Source organism: Protomyctophum bolini (genome assembly GCF_963924005.1).
Source record: "Protomyctophum bolini genome assembly, chromosome: 1".
Taxonomy (NCBI): Eukaryota; Metazoa; Chordata; class Actinopteri; order Myctophiformes; family Myctophidae; genus Protomyctophum; species Protomyctophum bolini.
Window position 1 is genome coordinate 51,624,824 of NC_137862.1, and position 19,888 is coordinate 51,644,711.

Genomic DNA, 19,888 nt, shown 5'->3' on the forward strand with positions numbered 1-19,888 from the left:
CGTGACACAGAGTCCTAACAAAAAAACAAGATGCGAGACCATATCGCCCCAGTTTTAGCCTCCTTACACTGGCTCCCGGTTGTTGATTTTAAAGTTATTTTACTTGTTTACAAAGCTTTAAATGGCCTCGCCCCCACCTATCTTCAGGACTGCTTTCCCAGGTATACGTCCCAAACTGCCTCCTTAGGTCCACTGGCCTGCTTGAAAAGTCACGAAAAATGTCATTGAAGAAATATGGCGAAGCAGCGTTCTTCTTCCACGGGCCTGGAATAAACTTCCAATGCACCTTAGACTGGCACCCTCCCTAGATGTTTTTAAAACTCAGCTTAAGACCCATTTTTTTTACTCTAGCATTTGGCTGAATTCTTTGATTTAGATTATCTGTTGACTCACTGTTTTACCTATTTCATTGTCTTTTTCATGCATTTTTTTATGTTGTTTGGTGTTTTTGGCATTTTTTGTACTTTGATTGTGCCTTGATTGTTATGTTGTTTGATATTTTTTATACTTCGTTTGTCTTGTAAAGCACTTTGCGCTGCACTCGTGCCATGAAAGGTATTCTATAAATAAAGTGTATCATTATTACATTTATTATCTACCTTTGCAGTGCATATTGACTGAGGTCACCGGCCGCTAGCCTGACATATAGCCACACTTATCTACGTTTGCAGTATGTATATTGTCCATGGAGGCCATCCATGCAGTGATATTAGCCTGGCTACGCCTGGCTATAGGTCACCCGTGTAAATAGGTTTTATTGGTCTGGCTACGTGAGGCTATAGGTCACTCGTACGTTTTTCATCCAAGGCAGCCCTTGAATTCCACTGTTAATTAACATTTTTGAATCTTATGTCATGTTACGGTATGTAATCATGCAAATCTTTCCCCATAAGAGATACCGTTTATGTCACGAGTAAAGAAAAAGATGGTTTTCAGTGCCAAACCCAAATCCAGTATACATTAAAAAAAATAGGAATTTAAAAAAATCCAAAAAAAAGTAGCACATCCAAAAATTAAACAAGCGCTGGACAAAGTATTGCACCCCAAAAAACGGAACTTTGAACATTCAGTAGATTTTCTGTGGTCTGGGGCTTTCCGGCTCTGATTTGCCTTTGGACTGTGATGTAACCGTACAATTTGCCAGCAGATGTCACTGTTGAGGGATTTGCCTGTTTTCATTTCAGCTCAAAATGCTTCAGAACACAGAGAAAACCCCAGACCACAGGAAATCCACTCAATGTACAAAGTTAGTCGTTTGGGTGAAATGCAGGTCATGAAACCTAAAAGAAAAACGAAAAATTGAAAAAATATGAAGATTAATCACAAGACCTTTAAATACAAGGAATGATCTCCCTCCCTCCTCTCACCGGACATGAAATAAACGCTTCCTGACTTTTGACCAATGAGATCTGGGTCATTAGCTGCCTAGTTCCGGTTAAAGAGACAGTTCAGAAACCAGTCTGTGTCTCATAGGAGGGCTGTGGACAGTTCAGAAACCATCTCATAGGAGGGCTGTGGACAGTTCAGAAACCAGTCTGTGTATCATAGGAGGGCTGTGGGCAGTTCAGAAACCAGTCTGTGTCTCATAGAAGGGCTGTGGGCAGTTCAGAAACCAGTCTGTGTCTCATTGGAGGGCTGTGGACAGTTCAGAAACCAGTCTGTGTCTCATAGGAGGGCTGTGGACAGTTCAGAAACCAGTCTGTGTCTCATAGGAGGGCTGTGGACAGTTCAGAAACCAGTCTGTGTCTCATAGGAGGGCTGTGGACAGTTCAGAAACCAGTCTGTGTCTCATTGGAGGGCTGTGGACAGTTCAGAAACCAGTCTGTGTCTGGGCTGTGGACAGTTCAGGAACCAGTCTGTGTCTCATAGGAGGGCTGTGGACAGTTCAGAAACCAGTCTGTCTCATAGGAGGGCTGTGGACAGTTCAGAAACCAGTCTGTGTCTCATAGGAGTGTTGTGGACAGTTCAGAAACCAGTCTGTCTGGGCTGTGTGCAGTTCAGAAACAAGTCTGTGTCTCATATGAGGGCTGTGGACAGTTCAGAAACCAGTCTTTGTATCATAGGAGGGCTGTGGGCAGTTCAGAAACCAGTCTGTGTCTCATAGGAGGGCTGTGGGAAGTTCAGAAAGCAGTCTGTGTCTCATAGGAGGGCTGTGGACAGTTCACAAACCAGTCTGTGTCTCATAGGAGGGCTGTGGACAGTTCAGAAACCAGTCTGTCTGGGCTGTGTGCAGTTCATAAACCAGTCTGTGTCTCATAGGAGGGCTGTGGACAGTTCAGAAACCAGTCTGTGTATCATAGGAGGGCTGTGGGCAGTTCAGAAACCAGTCTGTGTCTCATAGAAGGGCTGTGGGCAGTTCAGAAACCAGTCTGTGTCTCATTGGAGGGCTGTGGACAGTTCAGAAACCAGTCTGTGTCTCATAGGAGGGCTGTGGACAGTTCAGAAACCAGTCTGTGTCTCATAGGAGGGCTGTGGACAGTTCAGAAACCAGTCTGTGTCTCATAGGAGGGCTGTGGACAGTTCAGAAACCAGTCTGTGTCTCATTGGAGGGCTGTGGACAGTTCAGAAACCAGTCTGTGTCTCATAGGAGGGCTGTGGACAGTTCAGAAACCACTCTGTCTCATAGGAGGGCTGTGGACAGTTCAGAAACCAGTCTGTGTCTCATAGGAGTGCTGTGGACAGTTGAGAAACCAGTCTGTCTGGGCTGTGTGCAGTTCAGAAACCAGTCTGTGTCTCATAGGAGGGCTGTGGACAGAAAGACTATTCCGTGGTGATGGTGAGAGGATATCAGGATAAGCCTATAGTCAATACAACGAGGCAGGGTAAATCATCACAATAGAGTGCAGAGAGAACAATGTAGTGCCTCAGACAAAGTCCACACAGTGAGACAGCTCTGAGACCTCGGTCCATCACTGTGGTTGTATTTACCACTGCTCTCCTTTCTGTCCATATCCTGTCCTTTCTGAGCTGTCCTCCCATCGCTTCTCACTGTGTTTATAATGTCCTCCCATCCCTTAATTATTCTCACTGTACAATTACAATTTACAATTTAGGCATTTAGCAGACGCTCTTAATCCAGAGCGACTTACATTAAGCAAGAACAAAAGCATGGGAATACATCACATAAAGACATTTATCATGAAACATGCGTAGCTAAGAAAGTAACAGTGGAATATCTATAATGAAACTATACATATAAGCTATACATCTATACTACTATGCTACACATATGTACTATGACGTGCTATGACTACTAGAATTGCTATCTAAGGGGGTGGGGTAAGTGCTATGGGCCATGATGGAGTCTGAAAAGGTGGGTTTTCAGACTACGGCGGAAGATTGGGAGTGATGCTGCAGTTCTGACTGCAATGGGAAGTGCATTCCACAGTTTTGGAGCCAGAAGGGAGAAGAGTTTGGGACGTGTGGAGCGTTGTCCCGGCGTTTTTAGTGAGGGTACTTCCAGCTTCCCTGCGTTGGCTGATCTGAGTGAGCGGGAGGGTTTGTAGGGTTCGATCATACTTGCAAGATATGGGGGAGCCATACCTTTGGTTGCTTTGAATGCCAGCATCAGGGTTTTGTATTCTGTGCGGGCAGCGACCGGGAGCCAGTGGAGGGAGCGGAGCAGGGGGGAGACATGTGAGAATTTTGGCTGGTTGAAGACCAAGCGAGCTGCAGCATTTTGGATCAGCTGGAGAGGCTTAAGTGCACATGCTGGTAGGCCAGTAAGGAGGGAGTTACAATAGTCAAGTTTTGACAAGACTGTTGTCTGGATTAGGAGCTGGGCTGATTCCTGGGTGAGGAACGGTCTAATTCGTCGTATGTTATAGAGTGTGAACCTACAGGATCGAGTGACAGCTGTGATGTGAGTTTTGAACGAGAGCTGACTGTCCAGGACAACACCAAGATTCCTGGCTGTTGGGACAGACGTTACCAGGGCGTTGTCTATGGAGATAGTTAGCTCCCGCATAGGGCAGGACTTAGCTGGGAAGAAGAGAAGCTCAGTCTTGTCTGGGTTCAGTTTGAGGTGGTTGGAGGACATCCACTGTGAGATGTCAGCCAGGCATGCGGTGATGCGCTCTTCCACCTGAGTGGCAGAGGGGGGGAAGGATAGAAACAGTTGTGTGTCATCGGCGTAGCAGTGATAGGATATATTGTGAGCAGAGATGATAGTGCCAAGGGATTTAGTGTACAGTGAGAAAAGGAGGGGACCAAGAACCGATCCCTGTGGGACCCCAGTTTGGAGGGTTCGGGGGGATGATAACAGACCTTTCCAGGAAACCTGGTAGGTCCGGTCGGTGAGGTAGGAAGAGAACCACTTTAGTGCCGTTCCACCGATGCCTAGATCCGCTAGGGTGTCTAGGAGCAGCTGGTGGTTCACTGTGTCAAATGCTGCCGATAGGTCTAGGAGGATCAGTACTGCAGAGTGGGAAGCAGCTTGGGCAGCATGTAGTGCTTCTGTGACTGCCAGCAGGGCAGTTTCTGTGGAGTGGGCCTTCTTAAATCCGGACTGGTTGGGATCCAGCAGGTTGTGCTGTGAGAGATGGAGAGAGAGCTGGTTGGAGACAACACGTTCAATGGTTTTAGAAATAAATGAAAGGAGTGATACCGGTCTGTAGTTCTTGACATCTGAGGGGTCAAGAGTTGGTTTCTTGAGGAGTGGTGTTACTCTGGCTGACTTGAGGGCAGATGGGACACAGCCTGAGGTTACTGAGGTGTTGATGATGGAGGTGATGAAGGGGAGCAGATCAGGTGCGATGGTCTGGAAGATTGGAGACGGGACAGGGTCAAGAGGACAGGTGGTAGGTCTAGAGGATGTCACTAGTTGTAGAACCTCGTCTGGGGAAAGAGGAGAGAAGGAGGACATGCATGGTATGTTGGGGTTAGTGTTGGTTGAGTCAGATGCCACTTTATGTGGGAGGGGAGGAAAGGAGCTGCTGATATCATCAACCTTCTTCTCGAAGTAGTTGACAAAAACCTCAGCAGTGAGGGATGCAGGTTGAGTGGGGGGAGGGGGTTTAAGGAGGGAGGAGAAAGTGGAGAAGAGCTTCCTGGGGTTAGAAGAACAGGATTGGATTTTGGTGTGGTAGAAAGAGGTTTTAGCAGTGGTTAGTGAGAGGGCGAAGGCAGAGAGGAGTGAGTGAAAGTGGGAAAGGTCATCTGGTAGCTTTGTCTTGTGCCACTTTCTTTCGGCTGCCCTTAGAGGTGTTCGTTCAGATCTGAGAGTTTCAGATAGCCAGGGAGCCGGTGGACATGAGCGAGCTGGCCTGGATGAGAGCGGGCAGTGTTGGTCGAATGCAGATGAGATAGAGGAGAGGAAGGATGAGGTTGCAGTGTCAGGTGAGAGGGAGAGGAAGGACTCCAGGGAGGGTAGAGAGGAGAGAATAGAGGATGAGAGGGAGGAGGGGTTTAGGGACTTGAGATTGCGTCGGGAGGTGACGTTCGGAGGGTTAACAGGTTTAGGCGGGAGGGTGGAGAGAGAGAGGGAGAAGGTTATGAAGTGGTGGTCAGACCTAATTAAGGGGGTAACAGAGAGTGTGGAGGGAGAGCAGGCTCTGGAGAACACAAGGTCCAAAACATTACCAGCCTTGTGAGTGGGAGGGGAGGGAGATAGGGAGAGGTCAAATGAGGCCAGAAGGGATGTGACGGGAAGATACTTCTCTGCGGTAGGAAGGTTGAAGTCACCCAGTAGAATCAGAGGGGTGCCATCTTCCGGAAACGAGCTCATCAGAGAGTCTAGTTCTTCCAGGAAGTTCCCGAGAGTTCCTGGAGGGCGGTAGAGCACAATGAGGATGAGGGGGACTGGCTGTGATATTGAGATAGCACTGTGTTTTAGATATAATATTTCAGCTGTCTGTGCTTTATTAGATATCTAGGGGGCAGACAAGTGCAGAGTGACAGAAAAACAGAGTAGAGAATGAGTAACTCTCCTCTCATCTTCTCTTCGCCTCTCCCCTCCCGTCCTCTCCCATTTTTGGATGATCCTTCTCTCAGTACATTTGCTTTCCTCTCTTAACAGATGATGTAATCTTCAGCTCCTCTCTAAGCTCTGATAGAAGATCTGTCCAATTTGTAAATGTCCCAAGTGTTTTATGGATAACTTTTGTTGTCCTCTGAGACCTAGGCTATAGCTAGAACATTACTTTACTGACATTCTTGTGAAATGATGTCGCATTATCTACAGAAAATAGGATTATCCTAAACTTGTGTGCGATGACTTTCAAGATTATTATTTCGTTTTAAATGGATAAAACATCGTTTTTTTCCCCTCCCCTCAACATCATTTAAAGTCACGTTGGGAATTCACACCCTGTATAGCCACAGTATTCAGTGCCTTAAAGTTGAACAATAAGTTAATATCAGATAACCGGTATGATGTTATAATGTCTCGAGTTGAAACACTATTTGAAAACCCCAATTTCTAAAATGGCTGACTCACTTTGCCACTGGTATTGGTTTGTTCTCTTCAGGGACTTTAGAATTAAATGTGCACCTCGCCGCTTCGAAGCCAAAAGCTTTCCATTCAACCTCAATAAACCCTCTGGCCATGAAGGACCAGCATGAGCACTGTAGAGCCATAATAATAATAATATAATAATAATAATAATAAAACTTTATTTGTATAGCACCTTTCATGACATGAAATGCAGCTCAAAGTGCTTTACAGAGCAATGGAGGGGAAAAAAAAGAAAAGCAAGGCGAAGACATTAAAAAACAAGCAGTAATAATGAATAACAAAAAATAAAATATCAATTAAAAGCAATGTTGTAGAAGTGGGTAGTGGTTCCCAAAGTGGGGACCCAGGGGTCCTTGAGGGAGTTCCAAGGGGTACCCAGCTAAATGATAGTTTGGAACCAAATGGACCCTTATGGGTCTGTATAACTCCCATTTGTACACTCTCAAGAGTTACATTAACATTGATTTTACAATATAAATTGGGGTCCCAGAGATAGAAATGCCATTAAATGTAGCCTAAATGCATTTAAAACTGGGGATCCTTGAAATTAAACTGGTTGAGAAATGAGAATCACTGCTAGTCCTAGAGCCGTAAAAAATCTTCTCTTATATGGGGTTCCTGGCATATCTTTTCAAATGGGGGTCTGTGGGATAATTCATGTCAATTTGGGGGGTCCTGGACATGAAAAAGTTTGGGAACCACTGCCATAGAGGAAGGGCCGATTCATACTCCTATTTTAGAGCCGAATAAAAGTTGGTTCGGCTCTGTAGAGTCTACAATGAGACGTCATTTGAGGTTCGGGGGGGGGGGGGGGGGGGGGGGGGGGTACCGTCCCAAAGTCGGCTCTACGGTGCTACTGAAAATGTCTGACGAGTCGAAATCATTTCGGCACTACAGCGCCGAAACAGCGGTAAAATAGGAGTATGAATCGGCCCTTAGACAGAGTTACCACAGCTCCCTTCACTTCATGGGGCTTCAGTCCAATAGACTTCTTGGCGATCGCATTACAAACAGTGACAAGTCCTGGACGACCCCGGGGCCCCTGGGCACCGACACCGCAAAAGGCCCAATCAGAGAGTAACGGGCCCCTGGGCACCGACACCGCAAAAGGCCCAACCAGACAGTAACGGGCCCCTGGGGCCCTTGGGGCCCCTGGGCACCGACACCACAAAAGGCCCGACCAGACAAGTGTTCTATTTCACCAACAGTGTGTGTTGGATTTTACACTTACTTGTATTGGAAATGAAAGAGCTTGTGTATTATGCAAATCACAGCATCTAGACAATGACACACGCTCACATACATTTCAACACACCAAAAGCTCCAATAAGCCTCAGTTTACACACAGACACCCTGTTTTCACTCCAATAAGCATCAGTTGGCCTACACACAAACACTTATATAATAATTATTTATTACATAAATAATGGCACATGGATAATATCCAACAGTAGCCTGGAAAGCAGCACAGGTCCGTGAGTCATGCACCTCTGTTACAAAGGTCCCTACTACCTAAGCAACAGTAGGACCAAAACAAACGCCTTTTTTTCAACATGTATTTTATTACCCAAAGTTAAATGCATGATTATTGTTTTAAAATGTATACTTTGTTTTTACAATAAAAAAAGAATAAGAGAGTCGGGGTGCTAACATGAGGGGTTTTCATGTTTATGTAAGGAATCCCACTTAATTGTCTCAGCCAGGTATGGCCTAACACTAGAAACATACTTTCTAGACCGTAAGTGTTAGGTATTCCTAAAAGTAATAAAGTATGCTTAAACGGTTAAACCTAACCTTATTCCTAACCTTAACCTAACCTTAACCTCAACAAAAAAACAAAATAAATAATACAAGAACTGCACTGCACGGCACTGAGCGGTCGGCGTGAGGTCAGCGAAAAAAATCGAGAGGCGAGATGGTTTAGGGGCGACCGTACCTGATACGGCTATTAGTCCTGTATCCTGTGACAAATAACCAGAAAGTGCTTTTGTTTTTGAGGTACTACTGGGCTTAGGACCAAATACAACATAGTTTTTTCCTCATCTCTAAGGCCTTCAATACATGAAATGGATTCTTGTATTAAAATATTTTACCCCTAAAGTGGTGAAATTGATATATAAAGTTATACACGCCAAACTAAAAAATAAAGCCTGTCCGTCTGGGGATTAAGCCATATAAACTCACAATGGAACCTCTGGGAGGTTTAAAACTTGGCATATAATACTCTCTTGGTTTAAAACTTGTCTCTCTCTCTCTCTCCACCTCTCACACCCATCCTCGTGCTCTCTCTCCACCTCTCTCTCTCGCCCCATCCTCCATCAGCTGGGTTGTCAGGATGGTAGCGGTGTGCGGGGATCAACATCGTGTGGTTGTAAGCAGCGGTAGACGACGACGACGGCAGCAGCAGCAACCATCATCATGGGCGTGGAGACCACTCCAGACCCAGAGGAGTTGGTGGACCCGGACCAGGGTCTGACTCTGGCCTGCATCGCCTTCCTCTGCCTGACGCTGGTGGCCATGATCATCCGCTGCGCCAAGGTCATCATCGACCCTTACAGCGCCATCCCCACCTCGACCTGGGAGGAACAGCTTCTGGAGGACTGACCACCTCCACCTGGGAGGAACAGCTGTTTGGAGAGGAGGACTGACCACCTCCACCTGGGAGGAGCAGCTACTGGAAGACTGACCCTTACAGAGCACCTCCAACTTCTGAAGGACTGACCACCTCCACCTCAGTGGTGAGCCAACAACAAGTGCACCGGTCGCTCCAGCAATGGGACAATGACAAAATTAATACCAGTTCAGAGAAAAAAGCACACAAACTGGGCTGTTTGTCACTAAACTACCTAGACAGACAGACAGACAGACAGACAGACAGACAGACAGACAGACAGACAGACAGACGGACAGACGGACAGACGGACAGACGTCAACAACAGCCCTTATTGGGGGCTGCCTTTACATTCCTGATAAACGCAGATGGTGATGTGGTCTGCAGCGTCATGCAGAACACACTGTCCCTTTACATCTGCGCAGACGAAGCAGACAGACCGCGAGGGAGGGGGGGAGACTGGACGAGGACGAAGACTAATATGTTTATCCGAAGTCTGAAGATGTTGATGATGATGAGTATATGTTTGAGAGGCAGCTGAACTGAGCAGCGTTGTTGTGTTACACACAGATGGCTCCACTATGCACATATATGCCATTTTGGAAATAACTCTTCCTACTTCCTTCGCAGGTGTTGTTAATGATGATACTGATTAAGGCTCTGTTCCATTTAGTGTACAGTGGTTCTCAAACCGTTTAATTTCAAGGACCCGCGTAACTCTGAGAGTGTACAGTGTTCCAAATGGACCCTTACAGGTCCATTTTGGAACAGGTCCATACAGGTCCTCGCAGGTCCATTTGGAACCCACTCAAGGACACTTTGAGACCCACTGGTGTAGCAGAGTGTTTCCAGTGAACCAAAAATAGCAGCACCCTGACTCTCTTTGACCAGAATGGAACAGAGCCTTCAATAGTGTCATTAACACTGACTCTGTTTGACCGGAATGGAACAGAGCTTTTGTGGTTTAAAATCCCTGATGTGTGTCGCCTCGGAAGGAAGTGTAGAAAAGGAAGGAAGGAGGAATCACGTGACAGTGTTCTCAGAATCTCATTATTTATTTGGTAAAACACGAGAAGGTAGACGCGAAGTTGTCTGTTTCCAACCAAGCCTCCGTAGTCAATGTGAGTCTCAGTTGAACGAAGAATCCAAGGTTCTATATACAAGAAAGTATCTCCCAAGGTCCCTCCTCTCTCCGGACATGAAATAGGCGCTTCCTGACTTTTGACCAATGAGATCTGGGTCTGTAGCTGCTTCCGGTAGAGAGAGGCGGGCCCTCTAGACAAAGACATGCCCTTTCTTAACATAGACCTCTAACGGAGTTCTAACTTTGAAATAAACCAATAATGATGATACAGTAGTTAAACAAAACGGAAGCATATGAAATTGAACAGACTCTATATTAAGAAATGAATTAAACAGTTTAACCCAGTAAAGAAAACTATAATCATGAAAATACCCTGTCTTATAGTATATTTTAAATCGGTACAAAATGCACTCACTAGTAATAGTTTCATAGCATTTGTCATTATTCTATAATGACAGAATATTGTTAAAAGTCATTATTTAAGTTAAATGTGAAACAGCTACTCAGTGACAAAGTCCCTAGCCAAATCGTCACCGGAAGATTCTAGATTCTGATTTCGATTTGAGATTTAAAACTTAAAGTCCCATAGCCTTATACTGCGCAGGGCAGAATCGTAGAAGCAGTAGAAGGCTATGGACCAGAGCTAAGTCTACAGCAGGTATCTAACAGAAGGAACATTTTCGCATGAGTCCACAGATTTTGTCAGAGATAACTTCTTGTTTAGTTTCAACATTACATACTCAAGTAGTGATGAATTATGCTATAGGCCTATGATTCACCATATACCACACCTTCATTAGTGTCATTAACACTGACTCTGCTCGACCAGAATGGAACAGAGCCTTCATTAATGTCATTAACACTGACTCCGTTTGACCAGAATGGAATAGCCTTTATTAGCGTCATTAACACTGACTCTGTTTGACCAGAATGGAAAAGAGCCTTCATTAGTGTTATTAACACTGACTCTGTTTGACCAGAATGGAACAGAGCCTTCATTAGCATCATTAACACTGACTCTGTTTGACCAGAATGGAACAGAGCCTTCATTAGTGTTATTAACACTGACTCTGTTTGACCAGAACGGAACAGAGCCTTCATTAGCATCATTAACACTGACTCTGTTTGACCAGAATGGAACAGAGCCTTCATTAGCGTCATCGGTAACACCTGTGAAGGAAGTCAGAAGAGGCCTGGAAGTAGAGTTAATTCCAAAATGGCATACTATGTGCGATAAATGTGGTTACCCAAATGTGGCTACAGCACAGCAGTAACACACAGAGACAGAATATGATATGAATATAACATAGGTTTACAGTACAGTACACGTTTCCGCAACAACTCCCATTTTATTTTTTAATATATTTTTTATCCCACGATTTTGTAACCCATTTTTCACCCCTGTGTCAATCATCTAATGTGGTCCTGGATTACTGCATGCTTTTTGTGAGGGTATACCTACCACAACTCCCATTTTAATTGTTTGAAATGTGTTCCGTGATCTTCAAACATTGATTTGCACGTTTTGTACGTTTTATATGAAGAATAATGACTTTTAGTAAAGGATAATTATTGACTTGCATTTTGCTTGTGATGATAGTCTGAGCGTTGAGGCAATCTGTAGCCATTCTGTGATGCGCCTGAACATGTGCTTCTATACTGCCAACAGCATGGCTGTCGGTCGAGCAGTTAAAACATGTCCTCTCCATTCAACAACTCTCTCTCACACACACACACACACACACACACACACACACACACACACACACACACACACACATTAAAGTGCGTAGAGGACCTGTGGTATCACCATTACACAATAACGAGTCGACAATGTCTCTGATTACAATAATGAATCCGCCTCGTTTTACCACAAATGCTGTTGTTTTACCGTTTAAATGCTGTTGTTTTACCGTTTTACCATAAATGCTGTTGTTTTACCGTTTTTACCATAAATGCTGTTGTTTTACCGTTTTTACCATAAATGCTGTTTTACCGTGTTTACCATAAATGCTGTTGTTTTACCGCGGCTGCCGTTTAAACCCATTAGTTATAGAAGAAGCGAGAGAGAGAAAAAAAAGTAATTATGTTCGTCGTTGTTTATTATGCCATTCAGTTTGTCTCCGGGCTGTGAAAGGAGCATTTATCACTTATGAGAATGACTGCAGTATCGTTTGCATGAGAAGAAGTGCCTATGAAGCTTATAAACCACAGATGAGTCCTGAAGCCATTTAGCACAAGGCTGACTGTTACTGGTCAGCCCAGCCCTGTCCCTTTAACCCCCTCGACCCCCTCCCCCGCTGCCACCCCCCCCAACCCCGGCCCAGTCCCCCCCCCCCCCCCCCCCCGTCTTGCAGATGTTAATGTTTTGAACAATAATGAATGACAAGCCTGCACTCTATAATAATAATAAGCATTATTATTACCCTGCTAATAGAGTGCACTCTATAGGCCTCGGAGAGCTTGCAAAAGAAAAATAAATAAATAAATAGGAAGAAAAAAAATAGCTGCACTTCCTTTTTTCCTTTTCCTATCAATTGCAATCTGTGAGAATGTCAATGATGCAATCAGGAGGGTCGATTTTGACTTTTACACTAACAAGCTTAACAGAATCAATGGTGTTCGGTTTGATATAAACAGCATATACATATATACAGCCTTGTGTTGCATACATTACTGTGTCCAGATTCCAGAATAAAGATTATTATAAACAATAGCACATCTGCCGGAACAGACTGTTTTCTTTCGCGTGCGTGCGTGTGCATGCGTGCGTGCGTGAGGCGTTTAATCTAGTGCCAACAAAACGGTGTACATTATTTTCGGTGTAATTGGGTCGCTCAGAACAGCCTGATGGGATTCCATTCAGTGGTTACCCATGCATGGGGAACTGTTCTCTCTCTCTCTGTGTGTGTGTGTGTGTGTGTGTGTGTGTGTGTGTGTGTGTGTGTGTGTGTGTGTGTGTGTGTGTGTGTGTGTGTGTGTGTGTGTGTGTGTGCTTATCCATGGGGAACTGTGTCAGAGCCTGCACGACTTCTTTTTCAATAATTGGATTAAACAGTACAGTGGGGTGGGGGGGGGGGGATATAGTTACAATGCAGGGTCAAATATGAATAACCCATATCTACATTTGACCAGCCTGACTGTGTTGTGTCAAGGTTCAAGGTCAGGTTCAAGGTCGCTCATTGGAAGAATATGAATTAGGCCGACGCTACACCGTATACCAATGTAAAGCAGTGATTAAAGGGACACTTCACCCCTTGTGCAACCAGATCTTATTTTAATGATCTTTGGGAGACAAGAAACACTTTCAGGCGATTGAAAGAAACAGATAGAAGGGGTGTTTTACCGTGTTTATGGTGATGACGATATAAGATGGCGCGACCCAGTTGTTATGACAACTACAGCTATAGGAACCCAATGCTAACGTAAGTAGCATTATGACTTGATCGATCAAATGCACTATAAAAGCGCAAATTGCTGTAAAGCGCATTAGGCTACATAATAGGCTTCATTTGACGTACATCTAGGTCAATGGCGCGAAGTGGGTTAACTAAAATCTCGTCACAGGCAGTGTTGATTTCGTCGACTAAAATTAAGACGAAAAATGTTCGTCGACGACATTTATCACTGACGAAAACTAAATGGAAACTGTTGAGATGCATGATCTGAATTGCATATATATTTTATTATTGATTAACTCTAATTGTGAAGTAACAAACCCCAGACCGGAAATGATTGTTATGATGATCTGTATATATAACCAGGTGTGAATAATCCTGCCTCAGTGACAGCAACACTAGCTGATGCCTCCTGGTGTGTTATTTATTTACTTCAGTGTTATTCCTCCGTCAAGTATTTCTTCACTTCTTATATTTCTGGTACAACACGCTATAAGACAGCTGTGAAACTCAACAGAAACTAAGATATGATTACTAAAACTAAGACTAAATTTACTGAACATTTTGTCAACAAATAAAAACTAAACTAAAATGTTAGGAAGAAACTAGTGGACAAGAGATCCAGTATTCACTTTGTTTTACACTTTGTTGCATGCTGAAAATAACCTATACAAGCTCACAACGAGCTTCAGCAAGTGTAAAAACATCGTCATTACGATGGCATTCAGGCCCGCCAAAATAATTTTTTAGTCGACTAAATCAACTGTAGATTTAGTCGACTAAAATATTATGATATTTAAGTTGACTAAAAACTATAGACTTATAACACTAAAACGTTCCAGGTGAATAAAATAATGTCTAAAACTAAAGTGAAGTTTCATTCCAAAGACTAAAATTGAAATTTGCTGCCCAAAAACAACACTGGTCACTGCAGGAACAAAGCAATTTTTATAAAGCCTCTCAGCGTGGTGGTGGTGGGACTGTGAACGAAGCGTAAAAAGCAGAGGAACGTGTTCTTCTCTACCAGTCAAGGTTGAAGCCTGCAGGCACACACAGCAACAGAATGAAACACAGCTGCTATCAGGGGGAGCAGGAGAATGAACATTCTGTATTTTGATGGATGCCAAATTGCTGCTATACTCTGATGTCCGATACTGGCTCTAAAGTCATTTGAGCGCGGGTGGTGCTTATATAGAGCACCCAAGTCTGACGTCAATATCGGTATAGAGGGCGCAAATCCACTAGGTTCATGTACTTTTTATTTGCATTATAATCCCCATAGGGGGGGAATTTTAGATCGCCTCATATGAGAACTGTGTTTGAAAAATAAACATGTCATCCCGGGCCGCTTCACTCATATGGATATGAAGAATCAACTGACTGAGAGAAAACGCTAATGTTACTGCTACTGAATTAGTTACATTTTCGCTAGAAGCAGACTGTATCATATATGAGTGACTGACTGTTGCAAATGATACAGAGACACCTCTCTGACAATAACGCCGAGAGAGCTTGTTTATTTTATTGGACCACAACGCTTATAGATAGTAGACGATATTAAGATCACCCCATGTTATTCTCCATAGAGAAATTACTTCCGCGAACCAGGGGAATCGAAGGGATGAGCGAGTTACGTCAGGACTTCGGTGCTCTATAGCACGGCCAGGGGTTTCTAAGGCAATCAAGCGCTCAGAGCCATCTAATAGAAGAGTTGCGATGTTGAGGGGGGCAGAAACCGAGCGCTCGAGCGCTGTTCATGCAGCCTGAACTGAGACAAGCTGGTGTTGGAAATACATTGTTTTCAACGAGGGCGGCGCAAATAAGAGCTTTTTTAGGCAAACATGACAACTGTTTTAAAGTATTGTACAGCAACAACTCAACTTGATGTTTATGTTGTACTAATACAAAACAATCTGAAATAAAGGGATTTAAGATCATTAATGCTGGGCTGTTGCCTGAATCCAATGCATTTCTGCCTATACTTCCGGTCCAGGACTTGTCCCAGTTTGTTGTCCCCATGCATTCTCAATAGAAGTCTATGTAGGAGAGACTTACTGCCATTGGACTGCAGGCCCATGAAGTGAACGCAGTTTGCGTAACTCTGTCTATATCTAAAGCTCTGCAAGCGCTCCCCTTCCCCAATTCAGCTGGCGGTGCTTAGACCAGTGAGTGGCCAGGGGTTGGTACCTGGGAATGATATACGTGGTCTAATCAGAAACCAGCCAATCAGAATCAAGTATTTGGACTAACCGTTTAGAACCCAGTGGCCCATGAAGGGGGAAGAAGAAGGAGAAAAAAACGAGCCAGCCACAATATTTTATTTTTTAGGGGGCCTAAACAAAATATTTGCACCGGGGCCCATTGCCAGGTCCTTTTGCCACTGGATGATTACTATAATGAGGTTACGCGACATAAACGTTGGGCAGAGACTTCCAAACACCTAACAGGTTTAACCCTATAACGAGTGAAGAACCATATATATTTAAAAAGTAAATAAATAAATAGATGCCTCACTACTGGCGTCGCTGCCCAAGTGACGTCACTCATGCGACTCCTCCATGTCTCTCGCTGTCACTCAAGTGGCTACTGGCCAATCACAGCGCGTCTTTTCCGGGACTTATGTTGGCTTGACAAGCATCCGCTCTTGCTTCGCAAGGAATCTCGGGAAAATTGTGCCTTCCATTTTGACACCCCAGCCACGCCCCCCCCCCCCAGAGCCTCCCAGAGCTGGAATAAGCGTCTACCTTTATATGTCTATGTGAAGAACGCTGTGATCAAGGAAGTGAACTGTCTGGGACAGGAAGTGAACTGTCTCCAGAAGTTATGCAGGAACGCCCACTGAGTGGCAAAAAACGATACTTTCTGGCCTTGACAGCCCATGCATCCAAACAGAAAAGTCCTCTCTGATTGCATTAAACAACATTAAACAATGTTAAACTCACTTTGCACTCGATTTGCCACTCAATGTGCCATTCACTTTAAGCATGCGCATATATAGGACAAGAAATGAGACACACAAAAGAGATTCAAAATTGATATTACGTGTTTATCAAACAGCCAAGACCAAAATGATTCTGTTTACTACAATATTCAAGGAGGATTTCAGTAACAGCGTCTCGACAAAAGGTCACTTGACAAAGATAACATATAGTCTATGAAACTCTCTGAGACTGTACAAAAACCCAATGTGATAAAAAGTCAAGGTCATGAATTATACACAATAGACGTGCGTGCGAAGCTTTGGTGGTGGTTGCTCTGTCACTGTTACAGGGCAGGGAGAATGTATGGGTGGTGATGTCATTGTGATGTCATGGTGATGTCACTGTTACAGGGCAGGGAGAATGTATGGGTGGTGATGTCATTGTGATGTCATGGTGATGTCACTGTTACAGGGCAGGGAGAATGGTTCCTGTGCACGGTCCAAAGCCCACTCTGTAGCCATCGCCTTGACAGTATCCTGTAGAGACACACACACACACACACACACACACACACACACACACACACACACACACACACACACACACACACACACACACACACACACACTTTATTTTGAAAAACATTTTAAAATACCTCAACTAGCCGATCTACATGGACACGCTTGTAGATCAGCTATTCAAACATGTTAAGAAAAAGGCCAAAAAGTGTAGGGATAATAGTGAAATAGTGCCCTAAATATACTAATAGAGTGTAGAGTGAACATATAGAGCCCTAAATAGAGTGTAGAGTGAACATATATAGGGCCCTAAATATACTAATAGAGTGTAGAGTGAACATATATAGTGCCCTAAATATACTAATAGAGTGTAGAGTGAACATAGGGCCCTAAATATACTAATAGTGTAGAGTGAACATATAGAGCCCTAAATATACTAATAGAGTGTAGAGTGAACATATAGGGCCCTAAATATACTAATAGAGTGTAGAGTGAAGATAGGCCCCTAAATATACTAATAGAGTGTAGAGTGAACATATAGGGCCCTAAATATACTAATAGAGTGTAGAGTGAAGATAGGGTCCTAAATATACTAATAGAGTGTAGAGTGAACATATAGAGCCCTAAATAGAGTGTAGAGTGAACATATATAGGGCCCTAAATATACTAATAGAGTGTAGAGTGAACATATATAGTGCCCTAAATATACTAATAGAGTGTAGAGTGAACATAGGGCCCTAAATATACTAATAGAGTGTAGAGTGAACATATAGAGCCCTAAATATACTAATAGAGTGTAGAGTGAACATATAGAGCCCTAAATATACTAATAGAGTGTAGAGTGAACATATAGGGCCCTAAATATACTAATAGAGTGTAGAGTGAAGATAGGGCCCTAAATATACTAATAGAGTGTAGAGTGAAGATAGGGTCCTAAATATACTAATAGAGTGTAGAGTGAACATAGGGCCCTGAATATACTAATAGATGAAAATAGGGCCCTAAATATACTAATAAAGTGTAGAGTGAGAATAGGACCCTAAATATACTAATAGAGTGTAGAGTGAAAATAGGGCCCTAAATATACTAATAGAGTGTAGAGTGAAAATAGGGCCCTACATATACTAATAGAGTGTAGAGTGAGAATATGACCCTAAATATACTAATAGAGTGAAGAGTGAAAATAGGCCCCTAAATATACCAATAGAGTGTAGAGTGAACATAGGGCCCTAAATATACTAATAGAGTGTAGAGTGAACATATAGGGCCCTAAATATACTAATAGAGTGTAGAGTGAACATATAGGGCCCTAAATATACTAATAGAGTGTAGAGTGAACATATAGGGCCCTAAATATACTAATAGAGTGTAGAGTGAACATATAGGGCCCTAAATATACTAATAGAGTGTAGAGTGAACATATAGGGCCCTAAATATACTAATAGAGTGTAGAGTGAACATATAGGGCCCTAAATATACTAATAGAGTGTAGAGTGAACATATAGGGCCCTAAATATACTAATAGAGTGAAGAGTGAACATATAGGGCCCTAAATATACTAATAGAGTGAAGAGTGAACATATAGGGCCCTAAATATACTAATAGAGTGAAGAGTGAACATATAGGGCCATAAATATACTAATAGGAAAATATTGGGCTTCAGTAGTGAAGTCTTGGTGCAGATTAAGAACATTACTTGTAATGCAGAACATGTGGTCTGGTTTCCTTGTTATATTATGTATTCTTCATTGAACCGTCTTAGGGTTAGGGAACCACTGCCGTACTGCCTGGACTCAATGTTCTCTGTTCACAATGATCAATGTTCCCTCTGGGTGAAACATCCTTTAAGATTACGTCAGCCATGGTTCTTACTCCGACAGAAAGCTGTTTATCTGGTGCGTATTTGTCCTCCTTTTGTCTGTAAGACTTAAAAAAAAAAATTGTCTGTGTATAAAAGCTAAAATAAGATGACAGATACAGAAAATAAAGGGAAGCACATCGAGCACACATGGACGACAGCCAAGCAGAAAGAAAGAAAGTCAGACGACTGCGAGAGGGAGATGCATAAAATAATGAATTATTAACGCTAGATCGTACGCAGACAGGAGGAGGTCCTGTAAGGAGGTGTAAACCAGTGGTTCCCAAAGTGGTGTCCGGGGACCACCAGGGGTCCCTGAGGGAGTTCCAGGGGTTCCCCAGCTAAATTATAGCTTGCAACCAAATAGACCGAAAGTTACGTATGTAACTACGGTTTCTATGAGTCCCGAATGACCGCCAGAGGCTGACAAGAGTTTTCAGGCAGACGGCGCCCGCCCCACACTATTGTGGATGCCATCAACAACGTTCACGGGGCGAGTAATCGTACCCTAGCATCTGGCGTAAGGTGCCACTCTTAACGGGAGCGTCCCCATATCATGTGCTGCCCCGAGATAAGTACCCCTGGAATATATCTGTGCCGCTGCCTCATGGGTGAGTGTTGTCACTCCCCATCCGTTGGACGTGGTTCTCTTAAGAGAGTCCTCCGATTCTACTCCTTATGGTTTGTGATCAGGATTCCTCGTGACTTTGCTGGTATAAGTCATTCAGTGCTTAAAGCACCGCCGAACGAAATAGAAAGAAGGTTACGTATGTAACTACGGTTCTATGAGTCCCCGAATGACCGCCCATAGCACTCTTGTCACTCAGGGCTGTATTTTGCGTGTCTTAAGTACCAGGTCTTATTCCCTAACTTGAGAAAAACTAAAGACCTGGAGGCGTGATCAATGCTCTTTGGTCACTCAGAATAGCCAAATGGCATTGATCACGCCTCCAGGTCTTTAGTTTACTCAAGTTAGGGAATAAGACCTGGTACTTAAGACACGCAAAATACAGCCCTCAGAATCCTTGTGGGCTCGCGAGAAAA

At 43.7% G+C, this 19,888-nt stretch overlaps 1 protein-coding gene across 1 annotated transcript in view; it reads right to left on the minus strand.

Annotated features, from left to right (window-relative positions):
• Positions 1–16,572: 16,572 nt before the first annotated feature.
• fah (fumarylacetoacetate hydrolase (fumarylacetoacetase)) overlaps positions 16,573–19,888 on the minus strand; it is a 21,656-nt gene continuing 18,340 nt past the window's right edge. Inside the window, exon 14 of the mRNA XM_080757700.1 lies at positions 16,573–17,004. Within this exon, the coding sequence (XP_080613826.1) occupies positions 16,934–17,004 (71 nt within the window). The 3' untranslated portion in view covers positions 16,573–16,933. The remainder of the gene's footprint in view (positions 17,005–19,888) is intronic.